At 36.1% G+C, this 26,989-nt stretch overlaps 1 protein-coding gene across 1 annotated transcript; it reads right to left on the bottom strand.

Moving 5' to 3' along the window:
* Nucleotides 1-5,177: 5,177 nt before the first annotated feature.
* LOC308278928 (ectonucleotide pyrophosphatase/phosphodiesterase family member 1-like) lies at nt 5,178-26,564 on the bottom strand (the record flags this gene model as incomplete). Its single annotated transcript, XM_080718925.1, is given in 4 exon segments — nt 5,178-6,881; nt 6,885-7,802; nt 7,804-7,895; nt 26,453-26,564. Coding segments are annotated over 4 exon segments (2,826 nt in total).
* Between the last annotated feature and the right edge of the window lie 425 nt (nt 26,565-26,989).

Below are 26,989 nucleotides of genomic sequence, written 5' to 3'. Positions count from 1 at the left end.
TTTTGCATGCATTAGTTTGGTAGTTTGGTTTTCATTCTTTTGAGTAGATAGCCAAAACTGATATTGCCGCTCATATGATAGGTTTATTCCCATTCCTGTGAGGATCCTCCACAGTGTTTTTCAAAGTGTTTTCCCTAATTTGCAATCCCACCAACAATGCATTAGAGTTCCCACTTCTCAACATCCTCACCAGCATCTATTGTTTTGTGTTTTGAATGATTGCTGTTCTAATTGGAGTTAGGTTTGCATCTCTCTGATTGCTAATGATGCTGAATATCTTTATACATTCATTGGACATTTACATTTCAAAATTAATCAGTAAGCCAAACATGAGAAGACGGGTGGGGGAAGGAATGGGATGGGAATTGGAAAAGGACTAAGTAAGTGATAAGTGTATGTATGCCTCGACCATCTTGTACACTATTAAGATGTATGACTACAATGCACCAATAAAAAATTTAGAAAATAAATTATCACTGTCAACATATAGTCAGTTGAATAATGTATATTAAAGAAATTCATAAAACACTTATTACCTCACAATAAGAAAAATATGCATCTACACAAAATGTTATACATAAATACACATACCATGTTTATTTGTAGTATAAAAAAAGGTGATGTGATTCAAATGTTCATCAACTGATGAGGAGATTTTAAAACTGTAATATAATGCCGGGTGTGGTGGTGCACACTTGTAATCCTCGCAGTTGGGAGGCAGAGACAGGAGGATCGCGGTGGTTAAAAGCCAGCCCCGCTGGCTTAAGAGACCCTGTTTCTAAAAATAAAAAATATAAAATAGGTCTGGGAGTGTAGCCTGAAGGGAGAAGGACTTCCAGGAACCCAAGTACCACCAAAAATAAAAATAAAAATGTGATAAATTCATACAATGAAATATTGCCCAACCATTAAGAGTAACTAAGTATTGATACTTGCTACCACACTGATGAACTATAAACTTTATGCTATGGCAAAGAAGCCAGGTATAAAAGGCCACAAGTTATATGATTTCATTTATATGAAATTCTCTGGAGAGAAAAATCCACAGAATCAGAAAGCAGATTAGTAGTTGCTACGGTATAGCAAGCATGGAAAGTGAATGACTATAAATCAACATGCATAGTCTTTTGAGGATGATGAAAATGTTCTAGAATTTAAAACTTGGGATGGTTGTACTACTATATAAATAGTATAATTACTGCTGAATTATAAACTTTTGAATGATACATTTTATAGGATATGAATTAGTTTCAGTAAAATTATATCTCAATGAAAATAATTTAATATGCTAAATATAATTCTAAGTAGCATTCAGTATTGAGGTTTTCTTTTATTTTCTCACATTTATTTATAATGTAGAATTTTTATAAGGCATTGTTTTTAACTTAGAGGAAATACATTTCTTTTAGAAAATAATTGACTGCTATAGCTTCAAGTTCCCATAAATAAATTTCTTACTCAGAACATTTCCTCTACATCTGAGCTTTCTTATCAAAAGCCTATTACTTAAAGCAGAGAAATTCTCATGTGTTAGTATTTAGGTCACTAAGTGATACTTAGAAAAACTAATTTCAGCATTCAGAAATAAAAAAATTAAATAATACATTAGGCATAGAGTCTGCAGAAAAGATCAATGGCATTTTTCATGATATACTTAACATAATCGTTGTATTGTTTTATTTATTTTCATTTACATTTATTTGAATGTAAATGTAACTCCTTTTTCACTTCTCATTTTATACTTGACAATTTTCTTGTCTCAGGCTTAAGGTCTTAGCCTTAAAAATGGTCTTTTTATCACAGTTTAATTTGCTAAATTATTTAGGAACATAAAACACACACACATATAAACACATTTTATTGGTAAAATGCAATTACACATCATAGTAAGATTCAAAGCAATACAAACAAATATGCATACAGAACATCACATAAACATATATGCATATATGTATATTCACTTCCATATACCTATCCTCCTTGGGTCCTATATTATATATATATATATATATATATATATATATATATATATATATATAGTTTATTAATAATATATAGGTTCCACCCACCTTGGATCCTATATATTATTTGTTGTAGACTGACCATACTGAGGCAAAAACAATAGTTTTAGAAGATTAGAATACTTTCATTTTCTTTAGAAGTCAGAAAACCTAATTGACAATTGTTGAATGAAAACAATAAAAGAAATTGAACATCTAAGTGGAATACTAGGTCAAGTTAGTCAACATGAACATTTTAATTAACAAAATATTAAAAGTTCACAGTGAAATTCATTCATTTTGTCATTTACTAATTTATTTTGCCAGTTATTTATTTAGTATTTATGTAGTATACTTTTAATTTGGTAATTCTAGACCTGCATGTTGGAAAGAGATCAGACCAAGTTACTGGGGGGAAAAAACTTGTAAATAAATGAAATCAGATGTGAGGAATGCTATTAAACCAAATATAAAGAGTACTAGAGAAACAAGTAAAAAGACTAGCCCAGACTAGAGAAGTAATGAAGGCTTGAAGGCGTCCCAGTGAAAAGTGTCAACTAAACTAGATTTCTTGAATGACTTGGCATGGCACAGGCAGGGAGGTGGTATAACTTGTGCTGAGGAAAAGGTAGTGCATAGGCAGATAATAAATTTGGCCCCTTCCTTCTGATTGAAAAATACAGTACAAGGGGGAATAGTGGCAAAAGAAAATGCAATTCTGGACAAGTTGTACCAACCAGATTGGGACCTTGTGAGCCATAATATGGCTCTGAATGCTATACTGAGACCAATACAAAAGACCTACAAGAATTTTAAACAAGTAGTTGACAGTACACAATTGTGTTTTTAAAAGTGTTTTAATGCTATTTTCAAAAAGATTTTTTGAAAGAGAAGGTGTATCTATATCAACGACAAGGAGACCAACTGGATAAAATTAATTCACCCACTTTTCAAAAGATTTAGCCAAGCAACAGAGAAGACCATTTTATACTATCTCTAATTACAGTGGAAAGTCAATTAAAATGGTTCTGTGGATTAAAATTCTGAGATCCCTTCAAAAATCTCTTAGAGAAATTTTTGTCCTTGGAAATGCATACTCAGTGTATTGAGCTTTGCAAAATTTCCTTGAACTAGCAGTCTATAGTTCTAAATCTTTGTCATTATCATCTATTTTTGTAACTTAAATCATAATTCCTACTTCTCCTCCTTTTCTTTTTGTTTTGTTTTGTTTAAGTGGTACTAGGAATTGAATCCATGGACTTTCCACCTCTGAGTTAAACCTCAAGCCCTATTTTAGTTTTTGTTTGGAAACAAGGTCTTACTAAGTTGCTGAGGTTCTTGCTAAGTTGCTAAGAATAGCAGAGAACTGTGATCCTCTTGTCTTAACATTGCAAGTACTGGGGTTACAGGCATGCACTATCACTCATGTCTTAAACAATAAATTTTAGTATTGACATATATGCACCACTTGCTTGTATCAACTATCACATTATATAAATTTAAAGCCTACTTAAATGAAATTCCTGACATGATATATTCATTTTCTATTTTGACAATACTATATACCACATCACAAGCAGCCTTAGTAGGCTCCTATCTAGTATTTAATATAAATTGCAGGAAAAATAAAACATAAGCCTACTGGTAAAACCTTAGAGTAATTTCCAAGTAAAATAATCACGAGTTGGAAAAATAAAATCAGACATTCCAGAGCTTTAAGAACAAACTAGCCTGGTGTGGTGGTGCATGCTCATAATCCCAGTGCTTGGGAGGCTGAGACAGAAGGATCACACAGGTTTGAAGCCAGCCTCAGCTACTTAGTGAGGCTCTCAGTAACTTGGTGAGACACTGTTTCCAAATAAAATATAAAAAAGAAGAAACTAGCACCCATTTGGAAAACAGAGAAGTGGATTTCCTTAAGACATACTGTTAATTATTTGCAACAGAAGAGGTTACTGTTCCATTTGCCACAGAGATAGAGAACAGATGTTTTCCATGCACAGTCTATAACAAATCTTCTGCTATTCTTTTTTTTTTCAACCAGATAAGACTCATTTATTTTATTTTATTTTATTTTCAGTACTGGGGATGGAACCCAGGGGCATTCTACCTCTGAGCTACACCCCTAGCCCTATTTTTTTTTATTCTTTATTTTGAAACAGGGTCTCACTGAGTTGTAAAGGGCCTCACTAAGTAGCTGAGGCAGATGAGACTCAATTTTAACAGTCTAAAAGAACCACGTTCAGGACTATTTTCAACCTCTATTAATTATCAGTTAACAGGATCGGAATTTTCTTTTTGTACAAATGTAGAAATTTATTTGGGGGGTGGTAGTGGGAATGGAACCCTTTCTGGGCTATACTCCCAGACCTATTTTATATTTTATTTGGAAACAGGGTCTCTTAGGCCAGCGAGGCTGGCTTTAAACCTGCGCGATCCTCCTGTCTCCGCCTCCCAAGCGCAGGGATTACAAGCGTGTGCCACCACGTCCGGCCAAATGTAGAAATTGTATAATAGGTAAATATACTCAACTCACAGATATTCCCTCAAAATTTAACTTCTTAAACCTATTAAACAGAAGAAATCCAAACATAATTTTAAAAAACAAGATTAATAATTTGGCTTTCAGAAAGGTGCACAAAAATGGTAGAAATCAGATCTCATAAATATTTGGGCTTACATTAATTTTTTTCAATTAAAACTTAAAAACAATGAAACTCCAAATTAAATGTAACCCAGAACCACTATTAAACATATTAAGCTGCTAAGGGAAGACAGTCTTTCCCAGTCCTATTAATTGGTCTAGTGTTTGTAGATACCATAAAGGTTTATTTCCAAGGGTACAGGTCCAATATCAGATGTCCAGACAATGGTCACAGCTACTTCTCCCTTGAGAAAAGTAGAAGAGCAGATTGGGGTGTGGTTTGTTTTTGAACTTAAACAATGCATACAATTCTTGCACACTGCATCTGTGTGAGACATGAGAGGAATACTCTCCTGCTGCTATGCTGAGTCTACAAGTTTCCCTGAGATATCTGAATCACAGAGGATTCTCAGTTCTAACTCTGCTCAATGGTCTCCGAATAATGCAGAAGTGTGGACAGAGAGCTGTACAAAAGACAAGGTTCTCTTGAAAAGATTAATGATGTGTGTCTTTGGGAATAAAAAAAAAAAACATCAGTCTTCTTGGCTAAATGTTAACAACTGTGTTTTCAACTTTAAAATGTCTGAAACTGGCTCTTCTCTTTGTTGATAGAAGCTGAGTCCAGTGATGTGTTCAACATCTGTGATCCATGCTCTGTGTAACATTACCAACTCTTCAATCCATGAGGAGTCATGCTTCCCTTGCGCACAGCTCTCGCTGTTATCAGGCCTGTGGGGCAGAATGAAGGCTGAGGCATCCAGGCTTTCAGACTGCGAGGGCGTCTGGGATGTGTTTTTACAACTGGTCAGCACAGTGAAAAAGTGGGTTTGAATTAGAATTTCTTGATTTCGGATGATTCTGCTGTTTTGCTTCAAAGTCTCTGAGGAATCATAATGCCCATCATAATCAGAGTCAAACACAGGGCCACTGACAACATTGACACCATTCCTTTCTTCAGCATATCTTCGCAGTAGGGTGTCGTGAAAGTAGCGCCACATAACTTGAAAACTCTGGTACATTGGCACTATATTAGAAGTAAGCAAAGCTTCAGAATATACATGATTTGACTCTTTATTTAATTGTGGTGGAGCAAGGAACCCATAACTCACTTTAGCATTATTTTTATAAAAGGAACATTTATGGACAGATCTAAGAGAAATCCGAAGGTCCTTGTAGAGACAGTTTGAAAAATCATCTGTAGACAATTTGTCATTTCTGTCGACTGTGTAGGATGTCCAGAGGGGCATGAGAATGTCATGGCTGTACCCACTCACAAACTGGTGCTGATAGAGAAGACAGACACTGGCTTCCTTCTGGAGAACTCTGGGTCTTCCATAGGGTAAAGTGCCAAGGTTAATATTCTCCTCTTCTGCCACAGTCAGATTAAACTGTGTCTGAAAATCCACAATTGGAAGAATAGCGGGGTTGCAGGAGCAGTCCAGGTTATCTGTGGGGGCACTCGTCAAGGAGCACTGTCCCAAAGGCTTCACTTCTTTGGGATGCTTTGGGGTGTAACAAGGATGCTTCAGAAGATGGTTAAGACTTCTGTGAGTTCCATTGTTAGGAGCTGGGGTCAAATTGAGTAAATCACACATTAGGTTATAGACTTCGATATTTTCAAAGGAGTCAACCTCAATGCCGTGCTGGAATCTTGGTCCATAACCAATAAAGAGAGCTTGCATATTGGAAAATATATTGTCAGAGCCATGAAATCCACTTGCACAGTGTTTCCTTTCTGAGGGATTCAGTGTGAGTTGCCACTGAGGGTCCATATAGAATGTCAAGGGCTCAATCCTGTCACTTTTGGCAAAATGCAAACGCTTGGGTAAGAAATGTTTCAGGTAAGGTCTGAAGTGCTGGTTTGGTTCCCGGCAAGAAAGATTTCTGGCGATGCTTTCATAATTAAATGGATAGTACTTATCTGGAACATCAGAAGGTCTCAATCGAGCAGCAGGTCCATAGACCACTTTAATATTTTTAACATCCCCTAAATATTTATTTAGATACACATACTTCTTAGAACTGCCTTGTTCCATTCCATGATCTGAAATAAGGATAAAGTTCAGGCATTTATGCAAGTTCAGCTCTTTCAGACCATCCATCAGCATACCAACCATGTTGTCCACCCTCTGCAAGGCTTTGATGACTTCACTGCTGATTGGTCCATATGAGTGACCTGAAGAATCTGGTTCTTCTAAATACAGAGTGTAAAAGTGTGGTCTTTTATCTGTAGGAAGCTATAACCACTGAAGAACAGATACCATTCTTTCTTCAAATGGTACAGAACCATTGTACACTTTGTAGATGTCTGGGAGAATTCTATTAATTGCCACATCTGATCCTGGCCAAAAAAAAAACGTGCCTGACCTGAGGCCTTGATACTTAGCTGTGAGCCAAATTGGCTCTCCTTTGTACCACTCGGGATTAAATTTCTCTTTACTTTTAAGTGAGAAGGAAGCATTCATTTTGGGATCATACATTTTATTGTCAATTATACCATGGGATTCTGGGTAAAGCCCTGTGACAATACTGTAGTGATTGGGAAAGGTCTTTGTTGGATATACTGGTCTCATGTTTTTAGTGTAAGTTCCACAGTTTTTTAGTTTGCTAATAACAGGATGAAGTCCACCCCAAGTGTGTAAATATTCTGCTCTGAATCTGTCCAAAGAAAATAAGAGGGTAGGAGGCAAATCAAACACTTCTGGACACTGAGGTTCATTGATGCTCTCACGTGTTTCTTCTACCCAACTTTTCTCTCCTTTACACACGGAGCTGTAGTTGATGCAGCAGTCACCATGAGCCTTGCAGTCATCTGAACAGGTGCAGTGGTTCCTGGACAACCTTTTCTCTTCACACCTGAACTTGTTGCAAGTCCATATATGCTCTGGTTCTATACAAGTCTCCTGGTAATCTAGACAGCAGTTTCCCATCTCAACACAGGCAGCATCACACCAACAGTTTCCAAACGTCCTCTCAAAACAGCGGCCTTTGCAACTTTTTACTTCTTTGGCACAGCTTGGTTTCAACCCAAATATACACCCAAGGATTGTTGTTAAGACACAGACTGATAAAACCAGCGACAGCACTTTGTAGGTGTTGGGGTCCTTGGCCGCGCGGCCACGCGCCTTCTCCGGCGGCTCCTCCCCCAGCTCGAGGGGCGGCCAGCAGGGACGCGGCGGCCTGTGGGTCCCAGGGCGCTGGGCCCTCCCAGGGAGCGCGCCCGCCCTCGCCACCGCGGCTATTCTTACTTGCTTAAGAAAAAAAAAAATGTTAAAGACATTCTCAAAAGCCATAGAGCCACTTTCTTTGTTGTTTTTACTACTAAATAAAAAAACAATAAACTCAAATAAGGTAAAAATCAGCACACATTTACTTTTAATTTTTTATTAGTGCACTGTAGTCATATATCTTAACGAGGTAAACGATAGTGGAGGCATACATGCACACATTACCCAATTAGCCCTTACCCAATTTCTGCCCCATTCCTTCCCCTCCCTCTGTCTCATGTTTGAATTAGTGATTGACATTGATATGTTTGTTAATGTACATCATGTGCATTAGAAAATTTTCCTCTTCATGCCTCTCATTCCCTCAGGTTGCTTTATTTACTCATCTATATTATCTTTCTTCACTTAGAGTTTCTCCTATGATCCATTTTCTCTCTAACTTCCATATATTAGGGAGAGCATTTGATTTCTTATTATTTGTGAATGACTAATCTCACTTAGCATAATGTCCTCCAGTTCCATTCATTTCCCTGTAAATGATGTAATTGTGTTTTTCTTTATGGCTGAGTAAAATTTCATTGTGTACATATCCCACAATTTTGTAATCCATTCATCTGTTGATGGATATCTTGGTTGGTTCCAGAGTTTGACAATGATGAATTGTGCAGGTTTGAACATAGATATGCATGCTTAGTTTGGTAGTTTGATTTCCATTATTTTTGGATAGATACACAGAAGTAGTATTGCCTGATCATATGGTAAGTTTATTTTGAAAAACAGTATGGAGGATCTTCAAAAGGATCCTCAGAATGAACACACATATTTAAAAGTATCCAAAAAGGCAGAATTTTGCAGCTATGAACATAGATACACATGCATTCAGTTTGATGGTTTGGTTTACTTTCTTTCGGGTAGATACACAGAAGTGGTATTGCTGGATCAAATGGTAGATTTGTTCCCATTATTCTGTGGATTATACATACTGTTTTCCAAAGTGGTTGGACTAATTTGCAATCTAAAATTAGTCAGTCACAAAAAAGAAATCAGATGCTTTCCCTAGTATGTGAAAGCCAAGGAGAAATGGTTCATAGGAAGAACTCTAGATGAAAAAGGAAATCCTATAGAGGAGCAAACAAGACAACCTAAATGAGGGGATGGGAGGGAGATTGAAGGAAATTCTCTAAAACACACAATGTACTTAAACATATTGAAGTGAACCACTAAGCCAAGCAAGGGAAGGAGGGATGGGGAGGGAATGGGGTGTGAATTGGGTAGGGGCTAAATGGGTGATATGTACATGAATGTTCACACAAGATTTTTACCCCAATATGATGTATGAATATAATGCACCAATAAAAAATTTAAAAACAAAAAACCCAAGAAGGTAAAATTAATTCTTTAGCTCAAGAACTCATATTTACTCCTTTTTCAGAGCTACTTTTTCAAAAAGGTGAAGAAATTATGTTTAACAAGCCTCAATATGGTTGGCACTTCTATGTATTTTATGAATATGATATTGAAGAACATTTTAAAGAATGGTTTAAATTGAATAGCACAGTCTGGGCATGCTCATTCTACAAAATACTGGTTTCTATTTATTGCATATTCCATTTCAAAACCTGTTTGAAAAAAATGGTGAGAGTTTGGGACTAAAAACCAAAGTTCCTTTTAAAAATGCTTTTTAGCTTGGTGGGGTGGCACAAGCTTATAATTCCAGGACTTATGAGGCTAAGACAGGAGGATCATAAGTTCCATAGTTTTTAAATATGGCAATTGTAGACCCTGTTCTTCACCCCATAGTCAATCCAATATGAATGATGAGGTAAGTTTATTAATTTATTAAAATTTGCTACAAATCACATTGTAGGTATCAGGAGTGCAAAACTGAATGAGACATACATAGTTCCTAATATAATGACTCCCCGATTTTTTTTTTTTTTTTTTTTGGTGATACTGGGGATGGAACCCAGGGTCCTTCTATCTCCAGGCTACACTCTCAGACCTTTTTATATTTTATTTGGAAACAGGGTCTCTTAAGCCAGCTGAGGCTGGCTTCAAACCTGCGTGATCCTCCAGTCTCAGCCTCCCAAGCACGGGGATTACAAGCCTCCGCCACCACACCCTGCTATGACTCCCAAACAACCAGAACATATTCTGAGTAAAGCTAAGAAAGAAGGCACAGTACACACTTTTTCCAGGAACACTGAACTTGTCCTTTTTTGTTTCTTGGGCAGCTTTGATTTTGTTGCACATAATCCATAGTCATTAACTCAAAAAACTTTATTTACCATTCACCATAGGATATTTAAGTCATTTTGGTCTTTCATCACACATTTGGGTAACTAACCATGTTAAAGAACAAATGGTAATATGTTTTATCAATACAATTGAAGTATTAAAATAACCTTTGAGTTAAATAATATGAAAAATTATTATATTTGCTAAATATTTTATGTATGGTAATTAGAAGATGCTCATAATTAACCACAGGTGTTTATATTTCTATAGGCAATTTAGCAATAAAATATGTGAAACTTTTAGAATAAAGCCAGGTATATAATCAATGGTCATTAAATAGAGATAATATTTTCAAAGTTTGAACTATTTTGTTTCATAACAATTACTATCAAATAAGGGGACATACTTCATGAACCATATAAGAAAACATTTATTGTTACTTTAGAGTTACTCCTTACAAACATAAAAATATTCATACCTTATATAGATAATAGAATATTTGTCATATTAAAGGAGTTTCTCTGGAATCCATTAGATGCCCATTCGCACATATTGGATAAGTCAACCCTTTATTTAGTAATAGAGACCCTATACATCAAAAATACTTTAAGTTCTTATTATTATATCATGCAATGCTATTATAATTTTTTATTTTATAAATTATTATAACAGATCTAATATATTCAAATATATAAGTATGTATGTCTTTTCTGTAGTTCTAAGTATGTCATATTTTTCTTAATCAACTCAAAGCCTATCTGTGCTTTAGAATAGAAAGGGGTATAATACCAGGGTTAAATTTTTACCATGTGAATTATAAATGTAAAGAAATATGTGTTAATCAGATGTTTCTAGTCAATAACATGAAATAGGGTACCAAATCAAGCATTGTCTTGGGAAAACGGGGGGCTTTTATGAAATGTTTTTTATCTCTTATTTAAATATTATGAGAGAGGCCTGGTGCTCTTTATATACATTTAAGAAAAAAAGGTTATATTCAAAGTGGTAAAGAAAATAAATAAAATTTTATTTTCTCAGATCATCCCTAGGCCAGAGGACTAAGTGCAGGTAAGTAAACTAAGAGAAAGATCAAGAAAATCCTTAGGTGCCTTATATCTCAGAAGGAAAAACTAATTTTAGGTAATATAATTATTAGGGAATGTTCCCAGCTTGTTGATTGCCACTGATATCCTTAAAAGGGGAACATTAAACTTTATTCTTCTCTGAAATTATAATAATTAACAAAATAGATTATACTCTTAAAGCAATTCCAGCTAAGTACTGTTAAATGTAATTTAGAAACATTAATTCATTTTTCCTTAGAATTATTGTATAAGAAAGGTACAAATTTTATTTTTACTTAATTAAAATCATCTTTTACCTTCCCTTCTATGATTTTTCTGCTATTGAGATAAATATATCCCATTATTTTCTCAAGTGTAATAAAATATATTAAGGTTTTATGATTCTTTTCCATAGTGTTTATTAAAATTCTATTGGAGCTTACACAGCTTTTTGATTATGTTGAATAATAATTTGGATAATCATTATATATATATATATATATATATATATATATATATATATATATATATGATGCATTGTAGTCATACATCTTAATAGAGTACAAGATGATAGAGATATACATGCACAGATCATTTATTTGTCCCTTCCTCAGTTTCCACCCCATGGCCTCTTCCTTCACTCTTTCTCATACAGTTTTCACAGTGAAGTGGTTATACTTTAATTTAAAATATTCCCTTACTTACAAAGGAAACTGTACCCGTTTGAACTCCATGCTAGAAGTGACCCTACTCCATAATTGTCTTATAAGACATCTACCCATTGCCAGATTATAAACCAGATGCTTATCTTGACAGAAATAAAACATAAAGTTGGGGTTAAATGTGCATACTGCTGGTGCTATGAGGAGGATATTGATAAAAATATGTTGTTAGTATAAATTAATATTGCTAAGGACTCATACATAAAGATTGTAGTTTAAAAAATAACTGTGTAAAGATTCTGAGGACATTTTCCTTAAAGGCAATGTGCAAAAGTAAGTCACATGAAATATGTGCAATGCAGAACACACAAATAAAAAATCAAACTGTAATAAAAAACCCTCCCAGTACCAAACTCATAAAGTACTATCAATAATCTGGTAATGACAAAGAATTGTAAAAGACAAGGGGAACTCTTCCAACCTCTATGAAGCTTGTGACATACTTATATACTTAAAAATGAATGGAGTTCTCATTCTACAGTAGGGTTCCACTTTTTCACATTAGAGGTTTTCTGTCTTTTTTCAGATTATTTGAGTTCAAAAGGACATTCAAATTGTGTTAACTATAAATTACTGAACTGAAATAATCCAAGGGGGATTATTTCAGTTCAGTTTGGGACAGCGTCTCCAAACCTGCATAATCCTCCTATCTCTGCCTCCCAAGCGTGGGGATTACAGGCGTGCACCACCATGCCTGGCTGACTCTTATTGAATATTAAAAGAACATATTATAGCCAGGCATGGTGGTGCACAGAGGATCGCGCAGGTTTGAAGCCATCCTCGGTGGCTTAAGAGACCCTGTTTCCAAATAAAAAGTATAAAATAGGTCTGGGAATGTAGCCCGGAGGTTTTAGAAGGGTTTCCAGGAACCCGAGTACCACCAAAAAAAAAATATTCCATAGGAGTTAATCATTGTTTGGTGTATGGACTCAGAGAGACTCCTCTTCTATCAGAGCACATTTCTGGGGGCTTGTTTTAGTCAACATTCTCAGTGATGTAAACAAAATACCTGACAACCATAGTTAGGAGAAATAAAAAATTTATTTGCTCAGAGTTCTATAGATTTTAGAAGTTTGGGTCTATATTAGGCGAGGTCACATCTGTGGATCTCAAGGCATGCCAGCAAAGAAGTAAATATATGTGTGTGTGCATTTGTATATATATATATATATATATATATATATATATATATATATATGCATTTGTGTATATATAAGTTTCACAAGACCACACCACTAATGAATAACCTTCTTATATAATGCTTCACCTGCCTACATTGCCATCTGATAAATCCATTGCTAATCAATTTATTTACTGATTAAATTAGAATTTACATACATAAATTATTTCACATCTGAACATTTTTGTTTTGCTAATACATGAGCCTTTCTAGGGAACATACTATTTCCAAACCATAGCAGGGCTCTATCATAACACATTGTTAGAAATTATTTGTAATGGAAGCTATTGTTGAAAGTAATATCTCATTCTTATGCCTACAAAAACAATTTGAGCAATGAATAAATAAATTCAGCTTATTTTTATACAGTGCAGTAGATAATAAGAGCAAACTTTATATTTGAAAGAAAAGATTTGGTATATTATATGTATTAATAAATTAATGACATATTCTCCTCAAATAAGGTAAATATAGTGGTCACAAATAAAAAATAAGGAGACAGGGAAACTGGTTTAGTACCTTGCCTAAGGATATTCTACAGTCAGTGACCAACTACTGCTTTGATACTTTCCCTAGTTCAGTTCCCAAAGATGCATTTCTCATCTTTAATAACTTAAGAGTTTCTAAAGAAGAAACATTTTATAATTTCAAAATACTGAAAGAATTCCATGAAAAAAACTACATTTTCTCCAGATTGTGATATCTCCATTTAGAGCATTAAAACTCAAAATCTTACCCAAAATGTACTGGTCAACATTTGGTGGCTTGATATTTCTCAATCCATATAGCAAAATGGTGGAGATTATGCCAAAGGCATAATTACTCAATAATTGAGTACTGAGTAATTATCATAATTACTCAGTAATTACACAGTAATTACTCAATAGTTATAGTTAGAACTCATTTTGTTTTTGAAAATCAAGGTAAAGATTTTGCTGGTCTTCATAATATCATCTAAGATATTTAGCTCAGCAGCTAACTTAATATAAAAATGAGACCTGTACATTGGGTATAGTCCTTATAAAGTTACTTTAACTTCACTGTCTATAAAAATCCTGTGGGGATATTTTAAGATATACTTTCCCCTATTCCAATCCTGACTTAGTAAACCAGTGTCTTTAGGGAAGTTTATACTTACAAAGCTCTCTAAAGGTAATACTTGTTTATCTAGAATAATTCCTACTTTTTTCTTTGCAGCACTGGGGATGGAACCCAAGTAATTCTATCCCTGAGCTCCATCTTTAGCCCTATGTTTTTAATTTTCCAAATTTTATGTGGATCATATTAAAAATTGCCTACATTCATACTGAGCTTGATTACCTCTCCCCTCACTTTCCCTTCCCCCCTCCTAATAATGAGTGTCCAAGTGACCATGATACATTCATACTTTTACATAAATTCAAATGTAGTTCTCCATTAATCAACCTCAGCCTTCTTTTCCTGTCCTTCCATTTCAGCGTTACTGAGGTTTCTCCTCCTGAAGAGTCTCTCTGGTATTTCTAATAGTACCTAGTTTGAATATATTAGAGAAAACATATGACCCTCTATTTCTGTGCTTGGCTGATCTCACTTAACATAATGTTCTCCAGGCCTTTCCATCTTCTTGTGAAAGACATAATTTTGTTCTTCTTTATAGCTTAGTAGAATTCCATTGTGTGTATTTCCCATAATTTTGAAATTAATTCATCTGTTGATGGAGACCTAGGTTGGTTCCAGATTTGGGCAGTCTCAAATTGTGCTGCTATGAACATAGGTATACCTATGTTAGTTGTAGTTATCTGATTTCAACCCCTTTGGAAAGATACCCAGGAGTCGTATAGCTGGATCATATGGTGGATCCATTCCCAGCTTTCTAAGGAATCTACACACTGATCTCCATAGCAGCTGAAGTAGATTGCACTCCCACCAACAGTGTAAAATAGTTCCCCTTTCCCTACATCCTCTCCAGCATTTGTTGTTATTTGATTTATTTATGCTTGCCACTCTGATTGGGGTTAGATGGAATCTCAGCATAGTTTTGATGTTCATGTCCCTGATGGCTGATGATCTTGAACATATTTTTATGTAGCTATTGGCCATTTGTATCTCTTCTTTTGTGAAGTGTCTATTCAATTCAGTTGACCATTTCTTGATTAAGCTATTTGTTTTGCTAGTGTGGAGTCTTTTGAGCTCTTTGCATATTCTGGATATTAGCACTCTATCAGAATGATGACTAGTAAAGATCTTCTCCCATTCTGTAGGCTTTCTCTTTAGGTTCGTGGTGGTTTCCTTTGATGAGCATAAACTTTTTAGTTTGAAGACATCCCACTTATTAATTCCTGCTTTAATTTTCTGTTCTTTGGAGGTTTTGTTGAGAAAGTTACTGCATATACCTATATGTTGTAGTGTTGAGCCTCTGACCTCCTCTAATAACTTCACAGTCTCAGGTCTAATTTCTAAGTCTTTGATCTATCTTGAGTTGATTCCTGTGTATGGTGAGAGGTAAGGATTTAGTTTCATCTTACTACAAATGGATATCCAGTTCTCCTAGCACCATTTGTTGAAAAGTCTGTCTTTTCTCCAGCATATGAATTTGGCCTCTTTGTCAAAGATCAATTGACAATTGATGTGTGGATTTGTTCCTGTACCTTCCATTTTTTATTTTTATACTTTGAAACAGGGTCTCACTGAATTGTGAAGAACCTCGTGAAGTAGCTCAGGCTTTCTGGAACTGCAACAAAATCCTCAAGTCTCTGTCTTCTGCATGCTGGTATCGCAAGTTTGAGCCACCACGCCCGGCTTAATTCCTATATTTCTTTTGTTGTTGTTGTTGTTGTTGTTGTTGTTGTTGTTGTTGCTCTGATTAATTTATTTTAAATTTTAAATTTTAAAGTTTTATGTGTAACATGTTGAAAATGGCATACATTCAGACTATGCTTGGTGCCCTCTTTCCCTGCTTCTCCTTCCTCCCCTCCCAACAATGAGTGTCCAGGTTAACAATGCTACATTCATACTTTTATACATATACGGATGTTGCTCCTTTATTATTCAACCTTAGCCTTATTTGTATCCTACCCTTCAATTCTAGCTTTTCTGTGGTTTCCCATCCATCATCTGGAGTCCCTCTCAAAAAATGGGCTACTGAATTGAATAAACATCTGACAGAAGATGAGATACAATTGGCCAATAGATACATGAAAAGATGTTCAACATCATTAGCCATTAGGGAAATGTAAATCAAAAGTACACTGAGATTCCTTCTAACACCAATTAGAGTGGCAAGCATGAAGAACTCAAATAACAACAAATTCTGTCAAGGATGTGGCAAAAGAGGAACTCTTTTACATTGTTGGTGGGAGTGCAACCTAGTGTATTCACTATGGAGATCAGTGTGGATATTTCTTTAAAAACTGGGAATGGATCCACTGTATGATCCAGCTATTCCACTCCTGGGTATTTTTCTAAAAGTTTTGAAATCAGAAAACTACAGTAACATATGCATACCTATGTTCATAGCAGCACAATACTTAATAGCCAAAATATGGAACCAACCTAGGTCTTTATCAACAGATGAATGGATTGAAAAATTATGGGAAATACACACAATGGAATTCTACTCAGCTATAAAGAAGAAGAAAATCATGGCATTTGCAAGAAGATGGAAAGTCCTGGGAAAAAATTATGTTAAGTGAGATAAGCCAAAGCACATAAAGTGAAGGGACATATGTTTTCTCTAATATGCCCAAATTAGGGAGCATTAATTCCTACTTTTCAATAAGCAGATTGTTAGTCATTTTCAGTTGGCTATAGGGGATTCTGTATGGGTAGTGAAAAAAACATTTGCTATTTTAAGGTCACTTAAAGAGTAAATCTGCATTTTTCTATTAAATTGGTTATCAGAAGAGACAGTAGAAAAATCATCATTGGAAATGAAAGAAATCATCTTTCACTTTGTGTATATATAGTAGGATTTAGTGTCTACACTGACTCCAGAACCCTACTGTCTAGTCTATAATTGTGGTGTTGAATCCCACTAGGTTGTCCAAGGAAAACAAGCCTCTCAATTTTCCTGTACTATAGTGTTCTCATCTTTTAAATGGAGACTACGATCATACCTATTTCTCAAACTTGCTTTGTGGCTTACATTAAAATGCATTATATATTCTATGTATTTAAAAATTAGCTTGTGGCTGGGCATGGTGGCACACACTTGTAATCCCAGCATTTGGGAGGCAGAGCCAGGAGGATCATGGTTCGCGAACAGCCTCAGCTACTTAGTGAGGCCCACCGCAACTTAGTGAGACCCTGTTTCAAAATTAAGAATAAAAAATTAAGGCGAGGGGTGTAGCTCGAAGGTCAAATGCCCCTGGGTTCCATCCCAAGATCTGCAAAATAAATAAATAAATATTCACTTCTGTTGTATAATATTTATATTCCAGGATCAGGATAAAAGTATACTCTATTTGAGATCACATAGTTACTTAGCTATTTTTCTGGCCTTATTTTGCTTTCTTATTCTCGTTTCTTGCAAGTTTTCTCTCAGTAAGTCAGCACCCACATATCCAATTTCAGGCTCTTTTTCTAGGAACTTAATATTGTAATTGGTTCTAGAAAGTATATGGCAAGGTTGGGATTCTGCAATTGTTTCTTTCCTTTATTAGCTAGCACTACAGAATCCATCAGTGTTTGGTAGTTGGAGTAGCTTTAGTTACTGTCAAATAGCATGTGGCAACAAAGCAATTTCTAGGATATGTATTGGCTATAAAAACGAAGATACATGTGGAAGAAAATACATTGCCTCTGGCACTGTCTATGGTATTTTAGGAAATAAAACATTATTCTGTATAGTTAATATGCATCAATAAAATTTAGAAAGGTAATAAGAAATGGATGAGTATGTGATACAACACAATTGTTGAAAATCCCCCAAAATAAATGGTCTCTGTAGGCCAACAGGAGACAGGATGGTAGAACTATTCTCCATAGTAGTAATAAGGATAATAATTATCCAGAATAGCCAACAAAAGAGCTAAGAGCTGGATACAAGAATAAAAATATAGGAATAGGTTAGCATGGCAGCCAGGACAATATGACCCAATAGATCCTATTGTTCCTAGGGGAAAAAATGAGGAAAATTATAAAATTACTGCTAATAGGTAATTTAAAAAGACAAAGACTAAGAATCTATACCATACTAAGGGAAACAAACAGGACAAATTCAATGCCTGATCCTAAATTGGGTCCTAAGCCAAAATTTGGACAACTGGTGATATCTGAATGGGACCCCTATATTATGTTAATATTATATGTATATCAATTTCATTTTTATATGATACTGATAGCTATTTAAAAAAATGCACACCCATATATATATCTATATATCTATATCTATATCTATATCTATATGTGTGTGTGTGTGTGTGTGTGTGTGTGTGTGTGTGTACAGAGAGAATGATTAAGTAAAAGAAGCAAATGTTTTTTAATTTTTGGTTGTACTGGGGTTCATGGAAACCCTTCTATCTCCAGGTTACACTCCCAGACCTATTTTATATTTTTATTTGTAAACAGGGTCTCTTAAGCAAGCAAGGCTGGTTTTGAACCTGTGCAATCCTCCTGTCTCTGCCTCCCAAGCATGGGGATTACAAGGGCGTGCCACCACACCTGGCAAAAGAGGCAAATTTTAAACAATTGATTAGTTTCAGAAAATTATACAAGCATTTTAAGAACTGTTGCTTCAAGCTTTCTAGAAAATAGAGTTCCCACTTCTCCACATCCTCACCAGCATTTGTTGTTGTTTGTGTTTTGAACGATTGCCATTCTAATCAGAGTTAAGTGAAATCTCAGGGTAGTTTTGATTTGCATCTTTCTGATTGCCAATGGTGTTGAGCATTTTTTCATGCATTTATTGGCCATTTGAATTTCTTCTTTTGTGGAGTGTCTATTTACCCCAATATGATATATGAATATAATGCAACAATAAAAAAAATAAAAAAATAAAAAGAAGATAAAAAATAAATAAAATAAAAAATAGAAATTGTTTCAAAATAGTTTTAATTGTTTTTAGTTGAAGGATGATAAGGCCAATAGTGGTATTCTGGAATCACAAATGAAAATGAAATGTCAGAACAGAAGCATTACAACAAAACAATATGACAGATTTAGAGGATAGAGAGTGAATTCCTAACATCAGAATAATTGAAAATCTATGAAGGGAGAAAAATTTTAAAAATTGATGGTGAGGAGGTACTAACTAATCAAGTAATAGGGATTAATTCCAAAGAGCAAATAAAAGCCTTATATTAGAGGACTTAAGGTGTTCAGAGTGAAGAAGTGATGAAAATACTCACACAAACACCTCAAAACACTCTAAAAATTTCTAAATGTCAGGGTTAAAGAGAAAAACCCATCAATGAAGTACCAAATTTCTCATCAGTGACACTGACAGAGAACAAAACACTGCTAGAGAATACTTAGAATATGATAAATTCACTACTAAGAGAAAATACTATAACCCAAAAATCCTATATACAGAACAGATTACCACTCACTCATTTTGATATTTTTAAAATTTCAATGATTCAGAAGATACATCTACTAAATATATCTTTGGGGGATAATATATAAGAAATGACTTTAAGCCATAATTTGGCAAACTATGACCTGTGAACACAATTGCGCCATGTGCCTTTCATTCCAACTTTGATGCTATTGTTGTAGAAAGAAAGCAAAATGAGGAGAAACCAGCACTTTTCATATTTTATCACTGCTGTGATCTCCTTAGAGTACAACCTGGAAACAGTGTGATGGTCACACTTTACAAAATGATATACTAGAATGCCTCAACACAGGGTTGAATGCAACAAACTGGATGAACCAATGGGGACCAGAGCCACGGATATCTTCTCCTATCCCATATTACATGATTTCTTCTCTGCTACAATTACCTGCTTTCTTATTAAATTTAGATTGCAAAGTCAGGATGTCATTTTAAAGTACATAAAAAGATGTTCTACATCACTGGTCATCAGGGAGATGCAAATCAAAACTACACTGAGATTCCATCTAACCCCAGTCAGAGTGGCAAGCATAAAGAAATCAAATAACAACAAATGCTGGCGAGGATGTGGGGAAAGAGGAACTCTTTTACCTTGTTGGTGGGAATACAAACTAGTTCAGCCACTATGAAGATCTGTGTGGAGATTCCTAAGAAAGGTGGAAATAGATCCACCATATGATCCAGCTATACCACTCCTGTGTATCTTTTCAAAGGGGTTGAATTCAGAGAAATACAGCAATATATGCATACCTATGTTCATAGCAGCACAATTCGTAATAGCCAAAATATGGAAGCAACCCAGATCTCCATCAACAGATGAATGGATAGCAAAACTTTGGGAAATATACACAATGGAATTCTATTCAGCCATAAAGAAGAACGAAATTATATCATTTGCAAGAAGATGGAAAGCCCTGGATAACATTATGTTAAATGAGATCAGCCAAACACAGAAGGAGAAGGTACATATGTTTCCTCTAATATGCCCAAACTAGGAAACACAGAGGATACCAGTGGGACTCCAGATAATGGAGGGGAAATATCAGCAAAGTTTGAATGGAAAGATAGGAGAGGAGGAAGGCTGATCTTGATTAATGGGTGTGTACATCTGAATATATATAAAATTATGAATATGACATGGTTAACCTGGACAACCATTGGTGGGAGGGGGGAAGAAAAAAGAAGGTGGTGGGAGAGGGCACCTAATATAGTTTAAATGTATACCATTTATGTTCAATAAAAATTTGTTTTAAAAAAATAAAATAATGAAAAAGAAAGGGAAAAAGGGCATAATTACAAACTTTACAGTCAATTGATATGAAAGGAAGAGAAAAAGTTAAGATATTACATATATTTTACTTCATTACTAATAATAATTTGTTTTAGGATTTAATGGCCATTTTGTGAAAGTCCTCCCAATCTTATTGCTTTTGAAAACAATTGACTTATCCTTATACCTAAAAATTCAATTTGCATCAGTACAAGTTGCTTTAAATATTGTGTAGTCCAGAAAATATGAGAAAATACATTATTAGCTTAGCTCCATGATATTAAGTAGGGTAACATATATTTTTACACAAATACAGTTTTTATTGTTTTAAGATTAATTTTTTGTGTCGTCTTGAGGATTAAACTTGGGGGGATTTTTTCTCCTAGCTATGCCCCAAGCCCCATTTTGTATTCTCTTTGGAGACAGTCTGACTAGGTTTCTGAGGGAATCAAAAGTTGCTGACACTGGCTTTGAACCTGCACCCCTCCTATACCAGTGTCATAAATGCCAGAATTAGAGGCTTGCATCACCACATCTGCCTTGCAAACAGATATTTAAAACATAGTAAAGATTTATCAGTGCAATTGGACCTGATTAATATGAAATAATAAGTCATGCAAATAAGGACATTTCATAGTGATTATTTTGAGGATTTTTAAAATATATCATATTTTTGCCTGATTTAGGTGTGTGCTTTCTGTTATAAACCTAATATTTGCTGCATACCTTTTTTTTAGAATGGGAATAATTTCTATGTGCTGTATATATAACAAATAGATTAGATCAGTAAAGGAAAAGCTAAAATAAACATGTAGTTGCTGCTTTTAAATTCCATTTTATACCTTTCATAGTTTCCTTCTATTTTTTATCTCTTAGGGAAATATTTTTACTCTTATTCCATGTATTCAGTGGACTTGAGGGTCCTGGACTATTTTCCTGGGGGATAAAGTGCAAATCACATAGTATTGAATGTCATTTTCCTCTGGTAGATCCAAAGAACTACCTCCATGCAGCCTAATGCAAGTCTTTTCATCCCTATCATTTCCCTATTAACTCAGTGGTTTCACTCCTATGATGAAACTAATAGAAAAGTAGGTCTTGCTATGAAACTTTGTCATTTTCAGCATCCCACTTAATCTGTTTTCACACATTCTGTTTTTCAGAAATATATCACTTTCCCAGATTTATTTATTTATTTTTATTGGTGCATTGTAGTCATGCATCTTAATGGGGTACATTGTTCACTCGTATCTCACTTAATGCCTTAAGGTATTTGCTTCAAACCAGAAAGTTTTTTCTAGACCATTAGACTATACAGTCACATTATTCTACTAACCAAATTTGGAGCAAAGTGGTGAATAAAAAATATAGTCAGATGTGGTGGCACAGGTCTGTGATCTTCTTGCTTGGAAGGCTGAGGGTGGGGTGGGATCATGGGTCCATAGATAGCCTTCACAACATAGACTCTCAGCAGCCTGATGAGACTGCTTCCAAACAGAAAGAAATAAAACCTGAGGGTATGAGTTGGTAGTGGAATGTCTTTGATTTAATCCCCAAATCACAAAAAAAGAAAGAAAAGAACACAACTTAGGTTGTTTTGGTAGATTTTTATTTTGTTTTAAATTAATAGTACTAATGTAAAATATTAGGTGATTTTAACAGTGACTCTATGTTAATCATTTCTAGATTGTACCACACAAACTAGAAGTCAATTCTTTGTCTAAGAACCAGATTATCTGTCTTGTGCAAATATTATTTTGTATTTCCTTCTACCTGCCCCTCAACCCACCCCACTCCTGCCACTGAACTATATTCACAGCCATTTTTTATTGGGGGGAGGCAGGCTCACTATGTTGCTCAAGATCATTTTGAACTTGCAATCTTCCTGGATCCCTGGAATTAAAAGCATGTGCCACTGTGTCTAAGATGACATTTTTTTCTTTCATTTATATGTGGACAATATTGAAAATGGTATACATTTAAACTCTGCTTGGTGCCCTCCTCTCCCAGTCCCCTCCCCTCATTTCAACAATGAATGTCCAGGTTAACCATGATATATTAATACTTTTATGCATATTCAGATGTAGCTTCTCCATTAATCAACCTCATCCTTCTTTCTCTCCTTTCTTTCCATTCTAGCTTTGCTGAGACTTCTCCTCTATTATCTGGAGTCCCTATGGTATCCCCAATTCTCCCTAGTTTGGGCATATTAGAGAAAAAAATATCTCCCTTCTCTTTATGTGCTTGGCTGGTCTCACTTAACATAATGTTCTCCAGATCATTCCATCTTCTTGCGAATGACATGATTTTGTTCTACTTTATAGCTGAATAGAATTCCATTGTGTGCCTGTCCCATAATTTTGCAATCCATTCATCTGTTGATGGAGATATAGGTTGGTTCCATAACTTGGCTATTGCAAATTGTGATTCTATGAACATGGGCATGCATATGTTATTGTAGTTCTCTGATTTCAACCTCTTTGGACAAATATCCAAGAGTGGTATAGCCAGATCATATGGTGGATCTATTCTCAGTTTTCTTTTTGTTAATTGTATGCAAGAAAGTTTATTTTATTTCTTTTCTTTATTTTTAATAAAATTTTATTGTAGAATTGTAGTCATACATCTTAATGGGATAAAAAAAATAAAACTTGTAGAGATATACATGCACACATCACCCAATCAGCCCTTACCCAATCTCTAACCTCTTCCCTCCCCCTCCCTCCTACCCATGCTTGGCTTCCTGATTGACTTTAATATGTTTAAGTACATCATGTGCTTTAAAGAGTTTCTCTCTTCCTCTGTCTCATCCCCTAAGATAGGTCACATTAAATGCTGCTCCATAGGATCCCTTCTTCATCGAGAGTTCCTCCTGTTACCCATTTCTTCCTAGTTTTCGCACATTAGGAAAAACATATGATTTCTTATTTTGTGACATTTCACTGTAAATTCCATAATTTTGTTCTCCCATATCACTAGGCAAAATTCTATTGTCTACACACCCCATAGTTTTGAAATCCACTCATCAATTGAAGGACATTTTGGCTGGTTTCACAGTTTGGCAATGGTGAACGGTGCAGCTATGAACATGGTTGCTCATGCATTAGTTTGGTATTTTGGTTTTTATTCCTTTTGGTAGATACCCAGAGGTAGTATTGCTGGATTATATGGTAAGGTAATTTTCCTTTTTCTGAAGATCGTCCATGTTGCAGGGGATAGGTTGGGGGGAAAGGTGTGTGGTGTGAAATAATCCCCCCCCTACCACCAGACACACAGAGACAAACAGAAAAACCGTGGATTCTTGTCCTAAGCTATGAATAAGTATTCATCGCTTGGACAGCTGCTGCAGATTTAAAGAAGTTTATTAAAAGATAGAAATATAGAGATAGTCACAGCCCTGTGCCGGAGGAGACACAGGGGGGCAATTCGAACGAAAATGCCAACAAACTCCAGTTTCCTGAATTTTTATATTGTCTAAGTCCAGCAGGTCCCTTTGATTTTTGGAGATCATGTTACACCTTATCGCCAGCCCCGGCTCTGCTTCTGTTATCTCTTCAGCCGAATTTATGGCCTAAAGGGGGAGACATCTCTGTCTCCAAACACAGGCCCAGATTTATGGCCTGAGAGGGAGGCATCTCTGTCTCCAGACACAGGCTTTTACCTTTCGTCTTCTCCCCCAAAATGTGTTAAATTGTTCTTAGGAATGCAAGGACATGTTAGCTTAACCCTGGCTTTCTTAGTAAAGAAGACATATTTTAAGATTGGACATCTTTCCCAGTATTGACACATTAATACTTTTTAAACTCTCTTCCCAATACCAGTACAGTCCATACTGTTTTCCAAAGTGGTTGCACCAACTTGCAATCCCCACCAAGAATGTATTATAGTTTCTATCTCTCTGCCTTCAATCAATTAGTTTTTTTCTTCCTTGGAAGTCCTTTTAACTTCTACACATATTCCACTTACTGAAATCCTGAAAGCCAGATGGTGAATACCTTTGACAAAATGATCCACTCAAAACCAATTTTTTAAAACAGAGGTCACTTGGATCTGGGAATCTGCTGAGAGATGAGGTGAGGCAGCAGCAGTTTCTAATGCTTCCTGACTACATGGTTACAGAGACCCACTGGACCTTTGCTGTGGAGTAGGCCCTGTCCCAGGCCTGCCACAGGATAGGATATGGGCCTGGCCTCACTGGCTCCAGACCAGACTTGCCATGAAGCAGGCTCCAGTCAGTCACTGTGGGTAGGACTTCTATAGAGGTTCTCATAGTTTCTTCCGTATTTTTTTAAGTAGGAGAAAACAGCACATGTGATTTGCAGAAGTTGGGAGCCTGATTCCCCGGAAGCAATGAATTTTATCTCCCCACTGAAAGTGGAGGCTCACAGCCTCACCATGGAGAGCAGGATCAGCTACTCCAAGCACACCCTGACCCCCAGCATAGTGCAGAGGAGCGTGATGGCCATTAGCACTGAGGTCTCCTGGGAATACAGCAAGCTGGCCTGGCCTACAGCAAGCTGGCCTGGCCATATGGGCAGGGCTCCCTCCAACTTGCCCCAGACATTTTTCTTACGTAGTATGTTGTCCAGAATTCCTGAGTGTGTGGGGCAGAAGCAGTCTACTTTTGGGAATATTAATTCAAAAATGCAAGGTGGATTTGATTGGATCTTTCTGCCTCTCCTGAATATTCACCACCACCCCTGCCAACTTCTTGGTCTCTCCTAGAATATGTTGTAAAGAATCCCTTTGCATGTGTGGCAGGAGCAGTCTACTTTCTGATCTCTTCTGGTCCCTCCAAAAATCACTTTTCATGCAGTGGTGGGTGCCACGCTGCAGTCTTGCCTCTAATTCCACCATTTTTGACTCTCTCTCCTATATTCCAGATAAGAACTCATGACTAGAGATATCTCTGTATGTTGTCCCAATCAGCTATTAAATCAAAATCTGTTATCCAGGGTTTCTCAGAGAGATGCATGTCCTATCTGGCCACTGCCAACCATCACCCCTGTGACAGTGGTCTCCGCTGAGGCCACAGCCACCACCATCTTCCTTTCTCTTCAATATTTTTAATAAAAGAAAACAGTATGTAACTTTTGCAGACATTGGGGTCAAGTACTTAGCAGCAATGGATTTTATCTCCTCCCCAAGAGTGGCGGCCCACAGCTTTACAACGGAGACCGAGTTCTGCTGCTCTATGCACACCCTGGCCCCCTTCATAGTTCAGAGGTGTGATGCGACCTGGAGCACCTTTGTCTTCCAGGATGTGTGGCACGCCAGCCAATCTGACTATTTGGGGCTTTCTCTGATGTGCCCCACACCTTTTTCTCACATAGTATGTTGTCCAGAGTACCTGAGCATGTTGGGCAGGTGCAGACTACTTTCGAGGAGATTTCCTTAGAAGTTCAGGGTGGATTAGATTGAATTTGTCTGCCTCTCCCCAATACTGGCTGCCAACACCACAGTCACCACTGTCGCCATTCTCCTTCCATGCATTTTTCTTACATAGCATGTTGTCCAGAATTTCTTAGCATATGAGGCAGGAGCAGTCTATTTTTGAGGAAATTTCTCCAACAGTTCGAGGCAGGTTGGATTAGATCTGTCTGCCTCTCCTGAATACTGGCTGCCACTGCAGCCACTGCCATCATCCTGATCCATCTCTTCTCATGTTTTAGGTAGGAAGTCATGGCTGAAATTTCTCTGTATGTTGTTCCAATCAGATATTAAACCAAAACCTATAGTCTGGGGTTTCTCAGAGGAATACATGTCCTAGTAGGCCACTGTCAGCTGTTGCCACTATGACCACAGCTGCCACCATCTTGGCTTCTCCCTATTCCCACTTTTCAAAAGGAATATCCACATTGATTGGCATAGCAGCTGAACTAGTTTTTACTCTCACCAACAGTGTAAAATAGTTCCTCTTTCCCTACATCCACACCAGTATTTGTTGCATGGTATTTTAAAACACAATTGGGCTGGGTGTGGTGGTGCCTGCTTGTAATCCCAGCATTAGTGAGGTTGAGACAGGAGGGTCACTCTTTGAGGACTGCCTCAGCTACTCAGTGAGGCTCTTTACAACTTAGTGAGACCCTATTTCAAAATAAAGAATAAA

The sequence above is a fragment of the Muscardinus avellanarius genome (genome assembly GCF_963383645.1).
Source record: "Muscardinus avellanarius genome assembly, chromosome: X".
Classification (NCBI taxonomy): domain Eukaryota; kingdom Metazoa; phylum Chordata; class Mammalia; order Rodentia; family Gliridae; genus Muscardinus; species Muscardinus avellanarius.
This window is presented reverse-complemented; position numbering and strand designations above follow the sequence as displayed.